This window comes from Adiantum capillus-veneris, chromosome 2 (assembly GCF_014529385.1).
Source record: "Adiantum capillus-veneris isolate H3 chromosome 2, ASM1452938v2, whole genome shotgun sequence".
Classification (NCBI taxonomy): Eukaryota; Viridiplantae; Streptophyta; class Polypodiopsida; order Polypodiales; family Pteridaceae; genus Adiantum; species Adiantum capillus-veneris.
The window spans coordinates 4,284,162-4,303,019 of NC_140932.1; the positions used below are offsets into that span (position 1 = coordinate 4,284,162).

Consider the following 18,858-nt stretch of genomic DNA (forward strand, 5'->3'; position numbering starts at 1 on the left):
CTAATCTGTATAAAGCCATAATCCCCCAAATCAACACTGTGGGCACCCCCATCTCCTGCAGTCTGCGCATCAGTCGAGCTCTCGGTACCATATCAAATGCTTTGCGGAAATCCACAAAGCTACAATAAATCCGTCTCCCATGTGACCTGCCCTCCTCAATGATAGCTCTGAGTGTCAGAATATGGTCAAGAGTGGAGAAACCCCTCCTGAAACCTGCCTGTCCCTTTGCCCGTACACCCTCACCCTCTGCCCAGTTACTCAACTGCTGCTCAATAATGGATGCATACAATCGTGCCAGTGTGTGTCCAACCATAATAGTGCGGTAATTTTCAGGCTCTGTAGGATCACCTGCCTTGAATATAGGCACAATAGTAGACAACCTTCAAGTCTCAGGTAATCCCTCACACATGGCACGATTGAACAACACTGCAAGAACCTCCATCAGCATATCCCTAGCATGTATAAAGTGCTCCGCTGCTAGACCGTCATGATCGTAAGCCCTCCTGGTCCTCATCTTGTCAATGGCTCTCTTTACCATCTCAGTGGTAAAGAAGGTGCTCGTAGGTGGACATGGCTCTGTAGGATCTGGAAGGGGATCCTGCCCAGGAACCGTATATAACGATGTCGCATACTGGCCCCACACATCAGGAGAAGTAATCACTGGGGGAGGGGAGTGCTCATGGAAGAGTCGCCATGCCTCGCCTGAGTCTCTACTCAAGAACAACTGATACAAGTCTCGCTCCATCTGGGCCAGGTAAGCTCGTTTCTTCTTTTGCACAAGGCGCCGGAAAGCAATCCGCGACTGTCTGTAGGTGATGACTCCTAAATGAAGATCCCTCTGAAGCTGGGCTCTCATCTCTCTGCACTCCTCATCATACCAACTATTCTGGGGCATGCTCCCAGAATGTGGCCTCCGATCCGGTTGAGTGTGTGGGTATGCCTCTGATGCTGCATCATGTAGTGTCTCAGTCAGTAAAGTAGTGCACTCCTCTACTGAGAGGCCTGGAGCAATTGTGCATAGACGATCCCAGATCGCCTCTGTATAAACCGAGTCAGTCTCTGGTGTAAATGTATAACGGGTGTGTGACCTGCCTCCTGATTTCTGGGCTGTACTAAACTGAAAAGATACGGACAGTGTCAAGAGAGCATGATCCACTGCTACGCCCACTGGTCTGGCTCCCACTGTGAAATCTTGAATACAAGGAATAAAGCTCGGCTGTGTCATAACATAGTCCACTGTACTGGCCCCATGTCTGTGTGGAAAGCATGTGAAGCCTGCTGCTCCAGGAAACCGCTGTAAGCCATTAAGTATGGCTAGCCCATGTGTAGTCGTCATCTCCGTGAGGTATCTCCCATACTCAGTCTGCTCTCTGTCATGTGAGCATCTGTCAAACCCCAGCTCACCCACATCCAACTCTCTAAGCATCTCATCTGAAGTGTCGTAGAAGACTGTCTGACAGTTGCCCGTTCGAGCATTGAAGTCTCCTAGGAGGATGATATCACCATCCCTAGAAAACTCCCATATATCATCATCTAGAATTGAGAAAGGCGACTGCCCTCTGGATACAGCATATATTGACGTACTGGGGGGGGGGGGAAGTAACATATAGCAATATATAGAAATCGACCTGTGTCAGCTCTCAGCCTCACCCACATGTATCTAGCCTGATCATCTCTCCGTACAATATGTAGTAGTGGCTGTAGCTCCTCCCTAAACAACACCGCTACTCCTCCTGAACCTCTACTCCCATGCTCAGATCTCGTGACTGTTCTGTGGGCTGTCTCCCATTTGTATCCCACCACATGTGGCAACAATTGGCCAGGGGCCTGGTGAGTCTCTGAAAAGAAAACAATGTCCTTGTCTCTGAAACTGTCCTCAAAGGCACCAACATCCAACCTCATAGACCCATTACATTTCCAAGTCGCCATCCTCAATGTGGTCCCATAGGTCTCGCACCGTCATGTAGAGCGCCGCTCTACAATCACCACCCGACCATCTCTGTAAAAGGCCATCTTCCCCTTCTCCCTTGCCGCTTGAATCTCGGGCATTACTTCTCTCATATGCGCAAGTTGAGAGAGAGAGAGAGAGAGAGAGAGAGAGAGAGAGAGAGAGAGAGAGAGAGAGAGAGAGAGAGAGAGAGAGAGAGAGAGAGAGAGAGAGATGGAATGAGATGTTATATTAACGTCTTCAAAAGGCTAAAATGACCTATGAGACCAGAGCGTTACAATGTGGTGGATTTGATACAAAGTCAGAGTAGCAAAATGATAAAATATAAATACTATGAAATCCTAAGCTGGTACGTGTGAACTAAGCAGCTAGCCGGGATAGCTAAATCACAAGTCACAAGAGATCCAACATTGGTCGCTGGCGGATCTCATCAATCTCCTCCATGGTCAGCAGTCTGACCCGGCGTCGTGCATGTCGGGCCAAAGTGATCCGAATCCTCTGATGTAGCCTCCGTCGGTGCTGTGTAGTCCTCCGCAGTCGTGGGCGTCTGGATCTTCCCAACTCAATCGCTCGGTCGATCAATGTGCCTCTGGTGTGAGGCGACGAGATCTGTTGTGGTAGTAAAATCACAAGTCACAAGAGATCCAACATTGGTCGCTGGCGGATCTCATCAATCTCCTCCATGGCCAGCAGTCTGACCCGGCGTCGTGCATGTCGGGCCAAAGTGATCAGAATCCTCTGATGTAGCCTCCGTAGGTGCTGTGTAGTCCTCCGCAGTCGTGGTGTCTGGATCTTCCCAACTCAATCGCTCGGTCGATCAATGTGCCTCTGGTGTGAGGCGACGAGATCTGTTGTGGTAGTAGCTCCTCCGGGTGTCCAGTGTCTGCTCTAAAGAAGTCAGTGATGTGTCTCTGAGACTGGCTAGCCGCAGTTGGTGTGAAGATATGTACGTATCTTGCCAATAGCACACCGTATCCCATGAGACAAGTGGGTGTCCATGTATCTGGGCCTCGTCACAAAACCGTCCGCTGTAAGCTCGAGAAGATGCTCTCTGTAGAAAGCCATCTTCGTGCCCAGCTCCTGTGCTAGCTGTATCCATGTTTTCCTGGTGTCTAGCTGAGTCAGGTCCGGGTGGATGACCCTAGTGATCTCGGATTGTGTAAGAGTCAAGGAGGGTGCATCCAGTGAGTACTGGAAGGGGGGCAATCTGTCTATACTGAACCCATGTCCCTGGAACCATCATGTCATCTCCCCATACCAACATGCTGTATCTCCTTGCATGGCTAACTGCCGAGAGGACTCAAGTGCAAGGTGTGCGTATCTGTCTCTGGGAAGTTCCCACATGCGGTGTATGAAGGAGACAGATTTGGTATGCCCCTCAACCACTAGTGGGGGGGCAGCTAGCTCTGCTCGGATAATGGCACGTGGTACTGAAGCCTTGGCTCTAATGACCCGTGAGATCATAGAGACCAGGGGCTTCTCCATGTCCCCCCATCCATCAGTGCGACAAGTCCTCCCGTGATGATCCAATGAAGGCCCCCAGATCTCAGCTCCATAGAGCAATGCAGAAGCCACCAAAGTGTCAAAGAGCCAGAGCTTCGTCCGAGGCTCCTGAAACTGAACCTGTAAACACATCCTCTCCAATCTTCCCAATGCCGAATGGGCTCTGGTCAATCTAGTCTCTGCTGCTCTCAATGAAGATGCTGGTCCACTAAAAACCACTCCAAGGTAAGTGTAAGCATTTGTATACTCCACCGTTTCCTGGCCGTAAGTGAATGCGGGCGCTGACCTCCTGATCCACTGTGGGGTGGTATTAAATACCATGACCTTTCGTTTTACCAAGGTCGACAGACAAACCACTTTCATGGGCAAACCTATGCAAAGCATCCAAGTGACGTTGCATCCCCTCCGGAGAGTCGGAGATAAACACAATATCATCAGCATATAACAATAGAGGAATCCATGTCCCTGCCAGCGGTGCACCTCTATCCCCATCTCTCTCAATGTAATCAGAAACCTCATCCACATACATACCAAATAGAGTAGGAGAGAGCGGGCAGCCCTGCTTCACCCCAATAGTGGAGTGAACCGGTGTAGATAGACCCTCTAAGGTGCGTACATGCCCTACTACTGATCTGTACAATGCCATGATCCCCCAAGTGAGCTTTGTGGATACTCCCATCTCCTGTAATCTGCACATCAATCTAGCTCTAGGTACTGTGTCAAATGCTTTGCGGAAGTCCACAAAGCTACAATAGATCCGTCTCCCACGGGATTTGCCCTCCTCGATGATGGCCTTGAGTGTCAAGATATGGTCCAGAGTAGAAAAACCTCTCCTAGACCCTGCCTGCCCAGCTGCACACACTCCCTCTCTCTCTGCCCATCTACTCAGCTGCTCAAGAATGGATGTGTACAACCGTGCCAATGTGTGTCCAATCATGATAGTGCATTCCCAGGCTCCATAGGGTCTCCTGATTTGAAGATAGGTACAATCGTAGATAGGCTCCAAGTATCAGGCAAGCCTTCACACATGGCACGGTTAAACATGACTACTAGAAGCTCTGCTAGTAGATCTCTTGCATGCATGAAATGCTTAGCCACCAAGCCATCATGATCATATGCTCTCCCAATCCTCATCCTGTCAATGGCCTTCTTCACCATCTCAGCGGTGAAAAAAAGCACATGTGTGTGGGCATGGATCAGGGGGGTCGGGAAGGGGCGGCTGTCGAGAACCTGTGTACAAGATGATGCATATTGACCCCAAGTCTCTGTAGAGGTAATGGCGGGGGGGGGGGGGGGGGGGGGGGAGAGAGCTCATGAAAGAGCCACCATGCCTCACGCGAGTCCTGACTCAAGAATAGCGCGTAGAGATCCTGCTCTAGTCGAGCCAAAAATGCTCTCTTCTTCCGCCGCACTAGGCGTCAGAAGTCAATCTGTGACTGTCTGTGAGTGGTGTCCCCCAAAAGCACTTCCCTCTGAAGTCTAGCTCTAGTCTGGCGGCATTCCTCATCATACCAATTGTTCTGAGGAGAGAGAGAGAGAGAGAGAGAGAGAGAGAGAGAGAGAGAGAGAGAGAGAGAGAGAGAGAGACGAACCGATGGGGTCCCAAACAAGAAAGCCCGGCATTGATTGCCAGATTCTTTTGGTTCCAAAGCACTCCTCGATGGGAATAAAGTCACTGATTTCTTTTGAGATTTCAAGGATACTGATAGGCGGACAATATTCTACTAAATGACTTTAAGGAGTACTTTGAAACGGGCATTCCTAAAATGAATTTGTTACATGTGCTCTCTCATGTGTGATCAGTGTGACATGAAATATTTGGGGATTTCGAGGTTTCTGAAATCTTTCGTTTCGGAGCTCAGAGAAAGCGAAACACAGGTTTTGTTTTACATGTATGTACCTATAATTATACATTGAATATACATACAAATTCACCTGTCAAGACATGTGAAATACCAAAATCTAGATCTGAGACTTAGTCACAAGTGAACAAGGTAAGAGCTGAAATTACAATACCTAGCCAAGCCAAAACCATGATAAATTACAATGGCAAAACAAATAACAATGTCTAAACTCATGTACTCATAAACAAGAATCATGACTCAAATCACACCAGTAGTTCCTAATACATGAGCTGAATCCCGACTCCTGACCAAAGATCAAAAGAGCAATAATGCATGAGCTGAGTTTTGGCCATACTACATAAACTATCCAAATATCAATAAGCAACTAGCTAGAGTCCTCCTCAGAAGAGTCGCTACTAGACTCCTCACCATCACTGTCACTACTAGATGCACTATCATCAGAAAGCAATCTCTCATAACCAGAGAGCGCCTAGTAGTAGTAGCTCGACCAAAACGCCCTCCACCGCGAGGCCTGGTAGATGTCGCATGAGATGGACCCGCATCTGCCTCCATGGTGCCAATCTCACTAGCAAGCTGCAAAGCACGAGCCTGGGATCGTGTGACATGCTTGAATCAGGTATGCTCCTGTCACAAACTGCTGACGTGTCAAAGCCTTGAAGAACGGAGTCAACTTGCAGATGCCAACAAAAGGAATCCTACCAACTTATGGAGACCCCGTCCGATGGGGCCCCAAGTGACATAAAGGATTAAAATAAAGCAGGACCTACACACACACACAAAGAAAGACTTGCGACAAAAACTGATGACGTGGCAGTTGTACGGGTAGCCCGGATTTTGTGCTGACAATGCTGACGTGACAGATTTCAGCAAAACGCACTGACAGTGCTGATGTGGCAGTTGTACAGAATTCCGTGATTTACGCTGGCAGCTTTTTGGCATTGCTTTTGACAACCACCTGCACCTCGACCCACGAGCTCCCCTTTCTTCACAGCAGAGATGGTCAAGAAGGCCATCCACCGCCTACAGCACCGCATGTCTTGAGATCATACAGGATTACAAAGTGAGCACCTCATTTATGCAGTCGCCACTATAGCCCCAATGATTGCACATGTATTCAATCGGGCTATAAGGGAGGGCTTCCCAGAGGAGTGGAGTCGGCACACCATTGTGCCAATTCACAAATCTAGAGACACCCTAGACCTAGGGAATTGCAGGACTATCATGATTGGCCATACAATAGCCAAACTGTATGGGGCAGTACTTCAGGCTGAGCTTAGTTCATATGGAGAGACTGAGGGCCTATGGGCTCCTGGCCAAGCAAGGTTTAGGCAGACCTTCTCCACCATCGACCACATCTTCGTTCTATGATGCCTCATTGATGGGGCAAAGGTGTAGTAGAAGAAGCTTTTTGCTACTTTGTGGATTTCAGTCCCACGGGAGAGGCTCTTTCGGCAACTTCAGAGTCTAGGGATACCATCAGAGATGATATGGGCCATCTATACTCTCTATGAGAGAGTGACTGGGAGAGTTCGTTGTCCAGGTAGCCTATTAGAGTCTAGCACCATTGGTGTTAAGCAAGGATGCCCCCTCTCCCCGACCGTCATTGGATTCTATATTGATGAGATCTCCCACTTCATCTTACGAGCAGGAGGGGCAAGAGCTGACCTAGCAGGTACTCCAGTCCGCATTATGCTATATGCTAATGACATTGTTTAGATTTCAGAGTCACCAAAGGGCCTACAGAGCCGTTTGAGCGCCTTGGATGAGTTTTGTACACACAGAGGACTCACAGTGAACCTTGGGAAGACCAAGGTCATGATCTTCCACACCTCTAGATCAATCCGGCAAGCATCTCCACGAGTTCATAATGTGAAGGCCGAGGTGGCCCGTACTCATTCCCTGCTAATCCACTTGAATTTTCCGTACCACCTCTCGCTTCGGAAATGGCAGATGCAGTCGTCTGATTCTTTTCGGAATCCATATGTAATCTGGGATTCTTTATAGCTTTATGCCTTGTAAGACAGAGAGATGAAGATGGGAGCGCGCCCGATGCGCGATGAAGTAAGGGTGAGAGTAACTATTAAGTCCGAGGTTGGGACACGAAGATTCTTCAATAACAATTGCCCAAGTGCCCTGTTTGCTCTTTGATAGGACCGGTATGCTTTGAGAAAAGCACACGCCTGATGCTTTGATACCACTGTAATAGGCTTGAGCACCCCAAGTCGGAAATCTAGCATAACACACGAGAGAATCATTGAAAATAATTCATAACTTTAAATCATAGTTCAGTTCAAGACGACAGGGCCCGGCGTAGTTCCGTGCCCAGAGGTATTGGCTCCAAAACTTGGCGCCCTTTTCGGTGTTTCTTTACTTTATTAAATCTTGAGGAAACAACTCCCGTCAGGAACCTCCGCTCTCAGACTCTACGTCTAGATGCTTTGAAGAGTGAGGCCCTTAGGGCTCTTTTACTCTTACAGGGGATGCCAAAAGCAGATCCCCAAAAGCAGTAAATTCAAAAGCAAAAAGTCCCAAAAGCAACTTGTTCCAAAAATCTGTCAGAACAGCACTCAACGCAATTTACGGAAACCCGTACAGGCTGCCACATCAGCACCTAATAGCGCACTCTACCACGTAAGCATGTCAACGCAAATCCGAAAATCAGTACTATTTGCCACGTCATCATCCGTACTGTCTGCCATGTTTGCGGGTGGTCAAGCCACGACATCAGTCCGGGTGGTCTTGTCACGTCATCACTTTGTGACATACCCCCCTCTCGAAAGAATTGTAATCGCCCTCGATTACGCCTGCAAAACAGAGAAAGGCCATAAACCAGTTCAGTACTCTAAGTACCGATGCACTAGACATGACAATCTAGCACTTGTACAAAGACAACAATCACATCACTGCACATGATATCACAGGACAGATCAATCATAAAAAAATTCATTCCAAATCTCATACTATGACTGCCAGCAACGTATTTAATAACCACATCTAGATCCATTCCGGACCTCACTGATGTCGGGTTAACTAATCCCATATTGCGGTCATGTCTATAGAGATTTTCCACTTAAAGCACTGTCCTGTGCGAGTTAATCATTTTCTGGGATCCCAAGTGGAAGTTTCTATCATAAAGTCATTCAGCAGAATACTATTAGCCCATCAATATCCCTGAAACCCAAAGGAAATCAGAGACTTTATTCCATCGAGGTAATCTATGACAAAGGAGTGGAGTAACTCCCCTCTTGTGCATTCCCGCCTGCACCAGATTCAACCTGCTGATCTGTGGGAACTCTCGGAATCGCCACTGCTAGACCAAAAGCGTCGAGCTAAAGTTCCAAATCTGATGAGTATCTGCCAGGTCCTCCATTCATTTCACATTCAATGCCGGATGGTTCTTATCTAAGATCCACCTTTCTCTTTCCTGTCTTGGAACGTCAGTATCTGTTGCCGAACGAGTATCTTCTCGCTCTTTTTCAGGTTCAACCGAGAGCTATCACCGCTCCAAAGTTATCATTATCATCTCATTCATAATCGTGTTATGTGGTCACAAATAACAGATTCTTCCATACAACATCGGTGGAATATGATGCAGTCCCGCCTGCACCAGATTCAAATTGTTGATTTGTGGGAACTCTTGGAATAGCCACTGCTAGACCAAAAGCGTCGAGGTAAAGTTCCAAATCTCATGAGTATTTGCTAGGTCCTCCTCGATTCATTTCGCATTCAATGCCGGATGGTTCTTATCTATGATCAACCTTTCTCTTTCCTGTCTTGGAAAGTCAGTATCTGTTGTTGAACGAGTATCTTCTTGCTCTTTTTCACGTTCATCCGAGAGCTATCACCGCTCCAAAGCAAGGCGGTACCAAACGTACTGTACGTGGCGTATATGTACATATTGTACGTTGTTCCGTACAAGAAAATTTTTTATGTACGTAAAAGTACGTACTCTTGTAAAAAAACCGCATTGTACTAAATTTTCTAGGACATTTCAATAAAAAACAAGAGAGAAGCCAACAACTTATAGAGACATTCAAAGCCACGTTTTACAAGACAACCACATACTGTGTAACTACTGCAAGGGACTTAGCTTTTTATTTTAAATCTGCACCGTACGGGCTTCACACACACACACACACACACACACACCGATCCGTACGTACGTTTTGATCCAACCTTGCTCCAAAGTCATCATTATCATCTCATTCATAATTGTGTTATGTGGTCACAAATAACAGATTCTTCCATACAACATTGGTTTCATCCCCAAAAAAAAAATTCAAGATCTTTTTTCTCCTCTCCCAAAAAGTCTCATTCCATAAATTCATACAACAAAATAATGCTAATTTATCCATAAGGTTCTATCTAAAATCTTTTCTGTAACGAGTATCTCCTCGTCCCGCTGTACTTCCATTATGTTAGTCATCCTGATTCTTGTGCCTTGTTGGGGCACCGTGCATCGATATGTCCTGGTTCTCCACATTCAAAACACTTACCTGCTTTGAAATATTCGTCTTTCTGGTCTTCAATCAGTCAAGTTCATGTATATGTTTGTCGAGTGTGTCTGTTCTGACTAGTTGAAGGTTCATATGGTAGGTAAGTCAAGTTACCCAAATGCGTAGCGAATCCCCGCTTAGCATGTCCCATCAATTGTTGAATGGACTCTAACTTCTTCTCAAGACAATAATCTCGAATTTCTTTGGGGAGTCCACAACAAAACTTCTCAATTTGTTCCTTAAAACTAATCTTCTTAAAAGAAGAGGTCGGAAGGAAGGTATCCCAAAATCTTTCACAATAATCATCCAAACTGTCACCCCTGATCATCCGAAGATGGTTCCAGTCGGTTCTCACATCTTGTTCATATTCTTGAGTGAGCCATAAGGAAATAAAAAGTTTCTTGGATTTCAGCCACTTTATCTGTGCCTCTTTTCTTAACAAAAGAATGGACCACCATGTCCGTGCAATGCCTTTCACAAAGGCTGCTGCCCGTCTACTCTTAGAGTGCTCTGTATAGCGGCCTCCCAAAAATGTTACATCAAACTGTTGGATAAAGGCTAACGCCTCAGGAGCATCTTAAAACCGTGAAAAGATTTAAAGCTTTACCGCTTGTCCACCTTCTTTGAATTCATTGGCCTTCTTGCCCTTGTCGTAGAGAAAATCATACTGATTAGCTCTGTAAAAGTTCTTCCTTTTTGAGTAAAACGTATAGTCCGTTCATCATTTCTTGCACTTTCTGTCCTCATCACTCGAGTCAGAAAAAGATGAGCTATCCGAGCTGTCAAAAGAAGATGAGGACGAACTAGACAATGCTTCGAAGCGTACACGCTTCTTTTGTTTTGTTCCTTTTTCAAAAGAGAATCTTCGGCCCAAGTAACCAGGGAAGTCAGCTCCCTTGTTCCGTTTCTTCAATTGTTCTCCTTTGACCCAAATAGTTGGTTGACTCGATGTTCAATAATGTCCACGAGTTCATCCTTAGTAAACATCCGTGAGAAAGGAGGTTTCTTGATTGCCGATTTTATTGGCGACTCGATGGCTTTCTGCCAATGAGTATGCATTTCATCCATCGGGTGCCGGGTAAAAAATTTGGCATACTGTGGATCCTTGGCAACCTGAAGCATCTGCTTTGTGCACTCGTCAACCTGCTGTTGACCTTGCATCTCCATGAGTTCATACCGTAAAGGCTGAGGTGGCCCGTACTCGTTCCCTGCTAATCCACTTGAATTTTCCGTACCACCTCCCGCTTCGGAGATGGCAGATGGAGTCGTCTGATTCTTTTTGGAATCCATATGTAATCTGGGATTCTTTATGGCTTTATGCCCTGTAGGACAGAGCGATGAAGATAGGAGCGCGCCCGATGCGCAATGAAGTAAGGGTGGGAGTGGCTAATAAGTCCGTGGTCGGGACACGAAGATTCTTCAATCACAATTGCCCAAGTTGGTGCTAAAGTGTTAAGTTCTTGGCCAAGAGCATATCCACAGGTAGAGAGAGAGCTTTGGGGTGTTGTAACAGTATTTTATGGGTGCTACAGTGGTGGTAGAGACCCATTGCTTACCTCTTCTCAGAATGATAACGAGTTGTTCAACACAATATATTCGCATGTTAGGCTGGATTGCTTTACATCAAGTCTCTTAACCTTGAATTTCACAATATTGCAGGAAAAGATAATCCAATATGTTATCCGAGGCCAGGCTTGAAGACAAAGATGATATGATAATGGAGGATGAAGTTGTAGATTTGAAGTTTTTCACGTCCTATCACCATTAAGTATCAATGAAGAACATATAAGTTCACTTGTTAGCCCACTTGCTATTCTCGTACATAATTTTCAATGGACTGTGAGTGTCCACATGCCCATATAAATCCCATGGACTTTTCCAACTCAAATGACCGGAAGGCACGAGGAATTGCTCTATTATCTTTCAACCATTTCACACAGAGCATGCAAGACAGAGGTATTTGACATGAAGGCCTAAGACAATTGAGCTGCTGCAGTCAACAGCTGACTTTTTCACAACTCCAAATGCATAAATACAAATCGCGTACCCCAAGGGCTGTCTTAGTTGAGTGTGCTCCACCATTTCCCTCAATAGGCTTTCCATCTTCAAAAAATCCATTAACCACCTGATCACAATCATAGAATATCACGTCCAACACGTGCAACAATTATAAAAAAGGAAGGATACACCCTGACTAGACAAAACAAGAGCCACACCACAGTAGTATCCAAGTATACAACGAAAAGCTCTGTAGTGCAGCTTCAGAACTTATCACACAACACAAAGAGATTTGCTTCTCAGTGGCTAAGATGCTTGTGAAGGCCCATGCAGACCTCACTTGGATGTCCAGTGCAGTTCCCCTACAATCTTAGAAAGTCAATAAATGAAAAAGCAACTGATCAGAAGGTGCAGAGAAGCTAAACTGCCCACCTGCTGAAAAGGCCCACGCTTGAAATTCTCAAAAAACCTCTAAAAATGATTGCTAGATTATAAAGTGGCAATTGACCCAAAAAGAAGTTCACATGAGAGACATTATGGCTGTAAGATAAGCTTGCAGTTAAAGAACCTCGTGCAGGGTGCCATCACCTCCTACAGCAACAACAGCATGAGCGCCATTTCGCACAGCCTGTGATTAGTACAGCAGTCAAATAGGAGAAATATGAGCAATGCCATAAAAAACAGAATCAAAACGTCTTACTGCAAAAAAAGTCACAATCAAAAGTGAATGATCCCAGAAGGGACACCTAAAAATATACAAAATACCTCTTTTGCAATTTCTACTGCATGTAATGGGCCTGATGTGAGAGCTTCTTGCACCTGTAGTGTACAGCCTTTGTCAGCAGAAAGAAACACTTTCACTGCCAGAATTCTCAGGAGCTGATACTCAGTCTCCTCTGCACCTATCGTTTTGGACTAAAACATGCTATGCATACCTACATTATCCATGAGGTGATAAAAATCTGAACTGACATTGTAAAAGAGGGGATACAAAACATAAAATCAAGACCTACAAAGGTAGAAGAGGCCAATGAAGCAAGAAATATTTTACTTTTGTCAAAAACAAAAAGAAAAACACAATGACTTAAAAGATGGTCAACAAAGAGTTTGACATCTCTCTAGATTTGTCCATTTGGTCCTGTTATCTGAGACAGGTGATAGGGAATGAGGACAGTTTTCTGGCTGTGCCCGGCAATAGTGAGGTAGTCATTTTCTCATCTTGGCCTTGTTTAGCCCAAGATTGGGTCTCTCTATGCTGTTCAGCCTCTTGCAGGCCAGGGATATTTTCCCTAGCCATGGCAGATTTTTCCAGGGGCTTAAGGGCTTTTTAGCCTCTTTTCTCATATTTTCCCCCCATTTTTCATGTCACGGGGCTGGGGATGAGGGTCGGGCAGCTTTGCTGGGGGCCTACATATGACAGGGCAGGGGTGGCTTCTGACGTGTGTGCTCAGCCCTAGTGTTGCGGGATGGGCAGCCCATCATACCCTTCAACTCCAGACTACAGGCAGCATCAACACCCATGGAGATTCCCCATCTCTGTTCAGCCCTATTACTTGGCAGTGGGCACATTTATTCTCATTCTCAACAATGACGAAGGGAGTGAGCAAGGAAGGAATGGGGAGGGAGATGAGCAAACTCGATGACAAGATCAAGGAATACAAGAAGTCATCGGATACCACTCTTAACACAATTATCCACCAGATCTCCAAACTAGAGAAGGAAGGGGAGACCTATATCAAAGAGAGGGAAGCATGGAAGAAAGAGAAGGAGAGATGGGAGATGGAGAAGGAGCAAGAGAAGGAAGAATGGCGGAAGAAACAAGAGGAATGGGCCAAAGAAAGAGAAGACATGAGGGAGCAAATCGAGCTCCTCAAACTTCAAAGCCGCATCCCTCACCCCCGAAGAAGGTGAGATGCACACGGACACGAAGGAAGCCCTCAAAGAAGAACTCACCAAAGCTTTGACCGCTAGCATCGAGGACAAATTGGAAGCTACTAAAAATGGGTGGGTCGAAGTAGTCAAGAAGAACATCAAGGAGGAGGCAAGAGAGGAGGAAGTCCTCATTGTGCACACTACCCTTGAGGAAGAGAAGATGAGACAAGCCCAACGCCTCAACATTCGCGTCATGGGCATTTTAGAAAAAGAAGGCCTCACCCCCAAGCTTGATGGAAAGGCTTTATGCAAGAAACTCGGATACAAGGAAGAGGAATCACCCTTTCCTCAAAGCTTGGAGAGCGGGTAAGTACCATGCCCTCGTGTCCCCCTCCTGATGCAGCTGTATCGATGCCTCAAAAGCTCTGCGGGTGAGTTTGTCTGGTGGGAGCTCTCGCATGCACTGGATGAAACAAATTGTCTGAAAGAGGGCCTCTACTAGCATCGCTGGTGCAGCTAGCTCTGCTCTGATGATGTCATGTGGTACTGAGGGTTTGCTGTGGAGCAAACGAGAGATCATGATGATCTGTGGGCGCTCTATCCGTAACCATAGAGATGCTGATAGCCCTGGTGCCCATACTGCGGCTGCATACATCATGACAGGTGTGACTAGAGTGTCAAAAAGCCACCCCTTGGTGCGGGGCTCCTAGAAGTGGGCCTGATGGCATCTGCACTCCAAAGTGGCCAGCGCTGCATATCCTCATGTAAGCCGGTCTCGGGCTGCCTGGGCCATGGAAAATCTGCCACTGGTGCCAGTGAAAGTCACCCCCAGGTATACATATGAATCAACCACATCGATCTGCCTGCCTGCTGTTGTGAGTACTGCTCTGCTACGAACTGTCCTGGAGGTGTGGAAGATCATGACCTTGGTCTTGCCAAGGTTCACTGTGAGCCCTCGATGTGTGCAGAAATCATCCAAGGCTCGTAGGTGGCTCTGTAGTCCCTCCTGTGTCTTAGAAACTAGAATGATATAATGATATCATCAGCATAGAGCATAATATGTACTGGTATACCTGCTAAGTCTGATCCCGCTACGCCTTCTCGTAGAATGAAATCTGATATCTCGTCGATGTAGAGACCAAATAGAGTAGGGGAGAGGGGGCATCCTTGCGTCACCCCAATGGTGCTAGCAATGGAATCCGATAGTCCAATTGGGCATCGCACTCTACCAAAGACTTGTGCATACAAAGAATGAATGGCCCACGTCATCTCAGATGGTATTTGTAGCTCCTCAAGGCGCTAAAAGAGTCTCTCTCTAAGGATAGTGTCAAAAGCCTTGCGGAAATCCATGAAGCAGCAGTAGAGTCTCCTCTTCCGTGCTTTCGCTCCATCCATCAGCAGCAAAGCACGAAGATGTGGTCGATAGTTGAGAAAGTGCGTCGAAAGCCTGCCTGGTGCGCATATCCCTGATGCCTCTGCATGTGTGCTTAGCTCCACCTCAAGAACTGCCCCATACAATTTGGCCAATGTGTGACCAATCATGATAGTCCTGTAGTTCCCTGGGTCCAAGGTGTCGCCAGATTTGTGGATAGGCACGATGCGTGCAATGCCCACTCCTCTAGTAGTCCCTCAACCAGAGCGCAGTTGAAGAGACGTGCTATCAAGGGGGAGAGAGTGTCTGCTTCATATATCAGGTGCTCACTCTGTAGTCCAGTGTGATCTGCTGAGCGGCCATGTTGAAGGCATCGGATGGCCCTCTCTACCATGCTAGATGTGAAGAAAGTTGAGGTGGTAGGTCGAGGATCAAATAGTGCTGGGATCAATGACTGCCCAGGTATCTGCTTTAAGCACTCGGCATAATAATGCCAAATCTGGGGGTCCTCCAAGGGGGTGGTGGGGCGTTGCTCTCTGAGAATCCTCCATGTTGTGGCGCACTCTGTACTCATGAGAAGCTCCTGTGCCTCCTTGAAGGCTCGCCGTTTAAGGCGTGTGATGGCCTTCATCTGTCGCCTGACCTCGCTCTCGGTGATCTCCTCGAAGGCTCATCGAGCCGGTAGCTGTCTTTATAGATCTCTGCACTCCTCATATACATGTGATGAGTAAACTTTCGCTAGCTCATGTGTGAAGTGTATAGTGGTGTGTGGTGTGGATGTAGGTGGTGTATGTGAGATGGGTGAGCCAGTGAGAGATAGGGCGAGATATGTGTGGTCAGCCCCAATAGGTAGTGGTGGGATGGTGAGAGATGTGAGCAAATGGGCTGCCTCTCTGAAGCTGATGATGTTACCTCCACTGGCTACTGATGGTGGTATACAAGTCAGGCCGCCAGATGATGGCCATTGCGCCATCCCATTATAAATAACGAGACGGTGTTGTGATCCCAAGCGAAGTAGGTGTCTCCCATATGGTGTGGGTATGGTGGTATCTCTAGAGATCCTCTCTGCCCTTGTGTCCTCCATGATGGAGAGTAGCTCTGGGTCATCGAAGTCGTAAATATCACATTGTCTACTTTGTCGTGGCCTTGAAATCCCCCGTGAGGAAGACTTCACCCAGTCTAGAGTACTCCATGATCTCCTCCCTGAGACATGCATATGGTGAGTGTGAATCATCCTCCTCCTCTCCTCCGTGTGTGTGGACCTCCTCTGTCTCTCCTCCATCTGTCTGTGCAAACCTAGAGCCGCTAGGTGCAAAGTAGCATATGGAGATGTAGAGGATGTGCTCCTCAGATAGCTGAATCCGTATCCACATGTAGTGTGCTTCTGGATCGCGTGCTACTATCTGTATCCTGCTATGAAGTGAGCGGCGGTAGAGGACTGCTACTCCGCCAGATCCTCTCAAGGTGTTGTGCCGTGTACACTTCCTCTGTGTAGACTCCCATTGATAGTCCTGTACTCGGGGTAGACCTCTCTCTGAGCTCTCGTGTGTCTCTGTGAGTAGAATGATGTCTCTACCATGCATCACGTCTTCCAGTCTCCCTGGGTGTGTCCATAGAGAGCCGTTGCAGTTCCAAACTGCCATATGTATCTCCTCGTAGAGTGTCCCATAGGCCGCGAGTCCCTATGCTACCGCCTTGCCATCAATGATGACTCGGCCATCTCTGTATGAAGCCCTCTTCCCCTCCTTGTGAGCTTGGTGTACTCTAGGCATGCATGCGCGTCGGTGTGTCACTTGCATTGGTGTGAGATCGTCGTCTAGGTAGATAGGTGGTCCATCAAGTCCTCTCAAGATCACCCTCTTGCGAAGCAAAGTAGACCGCGCTTCTTCCGAGGAGAAGTGTAGGATGAGGGCCCTCTTCCTTGTGAGAGACAAGGGCACCTCGCCTACATCAGAGAGAGATTCACGAGATCCGGGAGCACTACTATAGATCTTTGGAGGAGCGACGCATTCGAGCTTTTGCAGATCCAGCCGCCATCTTACGCGGATTGTTCACACCCTATCCGCCCATGCATTATATATTACATCCTGACTATGGGACTGGATGGAGCTAGAGATAGGATAGCATCTCATGATTGTATTTACCCCGGCATAAAGGTTTGCATCTTTCCCCAGTTTTGGAGCTCCCCCCCCCCCCACCATTGTATCACTTACCTCCTCCCCCAGTCATTACACAGGAATCAGGATAGCTTACTTTTACTTTTGTACCTTTTATCCTTTATGGATACACAGAGGACACCCACCTCATGTACTTTGATTTGTCTCATAGGCCAACTTCGGCCTTTTTATAGACGTTAAAAACTCTCTCTCTCTCTCTCTCTCTCTCTCTCTCTCTCTCTCTCTCTCTCTCTCTCTCTCTCTCAGAGGACTTCTTGAAGAGGCGTCCTACACTACTAAAGACAACGGGCATATTCCTTGGAGATGACCTCACACTCTCACAACTTGCTCATATGAAAGAAGTTATTCCCGAGATAATGTTCGAGAGAAGGGGAAAGTGGCCTTCTACAGGGATGGACGAGTAATTATTATGAAGAGGCGCCCCCATGACGACGCGAGACCTGTGGGACCACACTCACAATGGCTACATGGAATTGTAATGGATCTTTGTGCCTTGATGTAGGGGCCTTTTAAGGATAGTTTCACAGGGAGGGACATCATTTCTACTCTGAGACGCATCAGGCCCCAAGGCAATCCATGCCACATGTGAGTGAATACAAATGGGAGAGCTTGCAGACAGGAGACTCGATCAGAGCACAGAGGACAAGGTTCGGGAGGAGTGGCAGTCTTATTCCGGGAGGAGCTACAACCTTTGATACATATAGCTCGGAGGGATGAGCATGCTAGGTATATATAGGTGAGATTGAAGGCAGAGACAGGCAAATACATCTACATCGCTATTTGCTATTTTCCTCGTAGTACGTCAGTATATGCATCACCTAGAGGACAGTCCCCCTTCTCTATTGTGGATGATGATATATGGGAGTTTTCCAGGGATGGTGACATTATTATCTTGGGGAGAGAAGTTGATGCGGGAGCTTGATATTACAGAAATGGGCCTGTCTAGATCACAGGATGAGGAGCACACTGAGTTTGGCAGATACTTGATTGATATGCGGACTACACATGGATTGGCCATTTTGAATGGCCTACAAAGATTCCCTCCATAGGTGGTTTTACATGCTTTCCACATCGGCATGGCGCTAGTACAATGGATTATGTTATGGCTCCGCCGGGACTCATTCCTTCCCTTCAGGATTTCATGGTGGGAACTAGGCCGGTTGGGGTAGCATTCGATCATGCTAGCTTGTCTTTCACTCTATCGTCCTAATTCAACACATCTTCATTGGGAGAGATCTCCACACATACTCAGGAGTCAGTATACCTTCACGAGGGAGACGGCTCTCGTGTACACTGATGAGATATACAGGCAGCTATGCACTCAGGAGCCAGGACGGCCACTAGATGAGAGAGACGCTCCATGATGCAGCATCAGAGGCATATCCCCACAACCAGCCTACACGCAGACGATCTGGGAGCATGCCTCAGAACAGTTGGTATGATGAGGAGTGTAGAGAGACGAGGATCAGATTACAAAGAGAGGTGCTCATGGGTACTACTACAGATAGACAATCACGGATTATCTTTCGCCACCTGGTGCGACGAAAGAAGAGGGCTTACCTATCTTAGTTAAAGCGTGATCTGTATCAGCTGTTTATGAGTCACGACTCTAGTGAGGCATGGAGGC

At 47.1% G+C, this 18,858-nt stretch overlaps 1 protein-coding gene across 4 annotated transcripts in view; it reads right to left on the reverse strand.

The window, feature by feature from the left end:
• LCBK2 (Diacylglycerol kinase family protein) overlaps positions 1-18,858 on the reverse strand; it is a 116,920-nt gene that overhangs the window by 19,530 nt on the left and 78,532 nt on the right. For all 4 annotated transcript variants that reach the window (XM_086483414.1, XM_086483420.1, XM_086483418.1 and 1 more), the window contains 3 exons: positions 12,576-12,629; positions 12,379-12,438; positions 11,860-11,937 (listed from right to left, as the gene is read on the reverse strand). In XM_086483414.1, the coding sequence (XP_086339540.1) occupies positions 11,860-11,937; positions 12,379-12,438; positions 12,576-12,629 (192 nt within the window). The remainder of the gene's footprint in view (positions 1-11,859; positions 11,938-12,378; positions 12,439-12,575; positions 12,630-18,858) is intronic.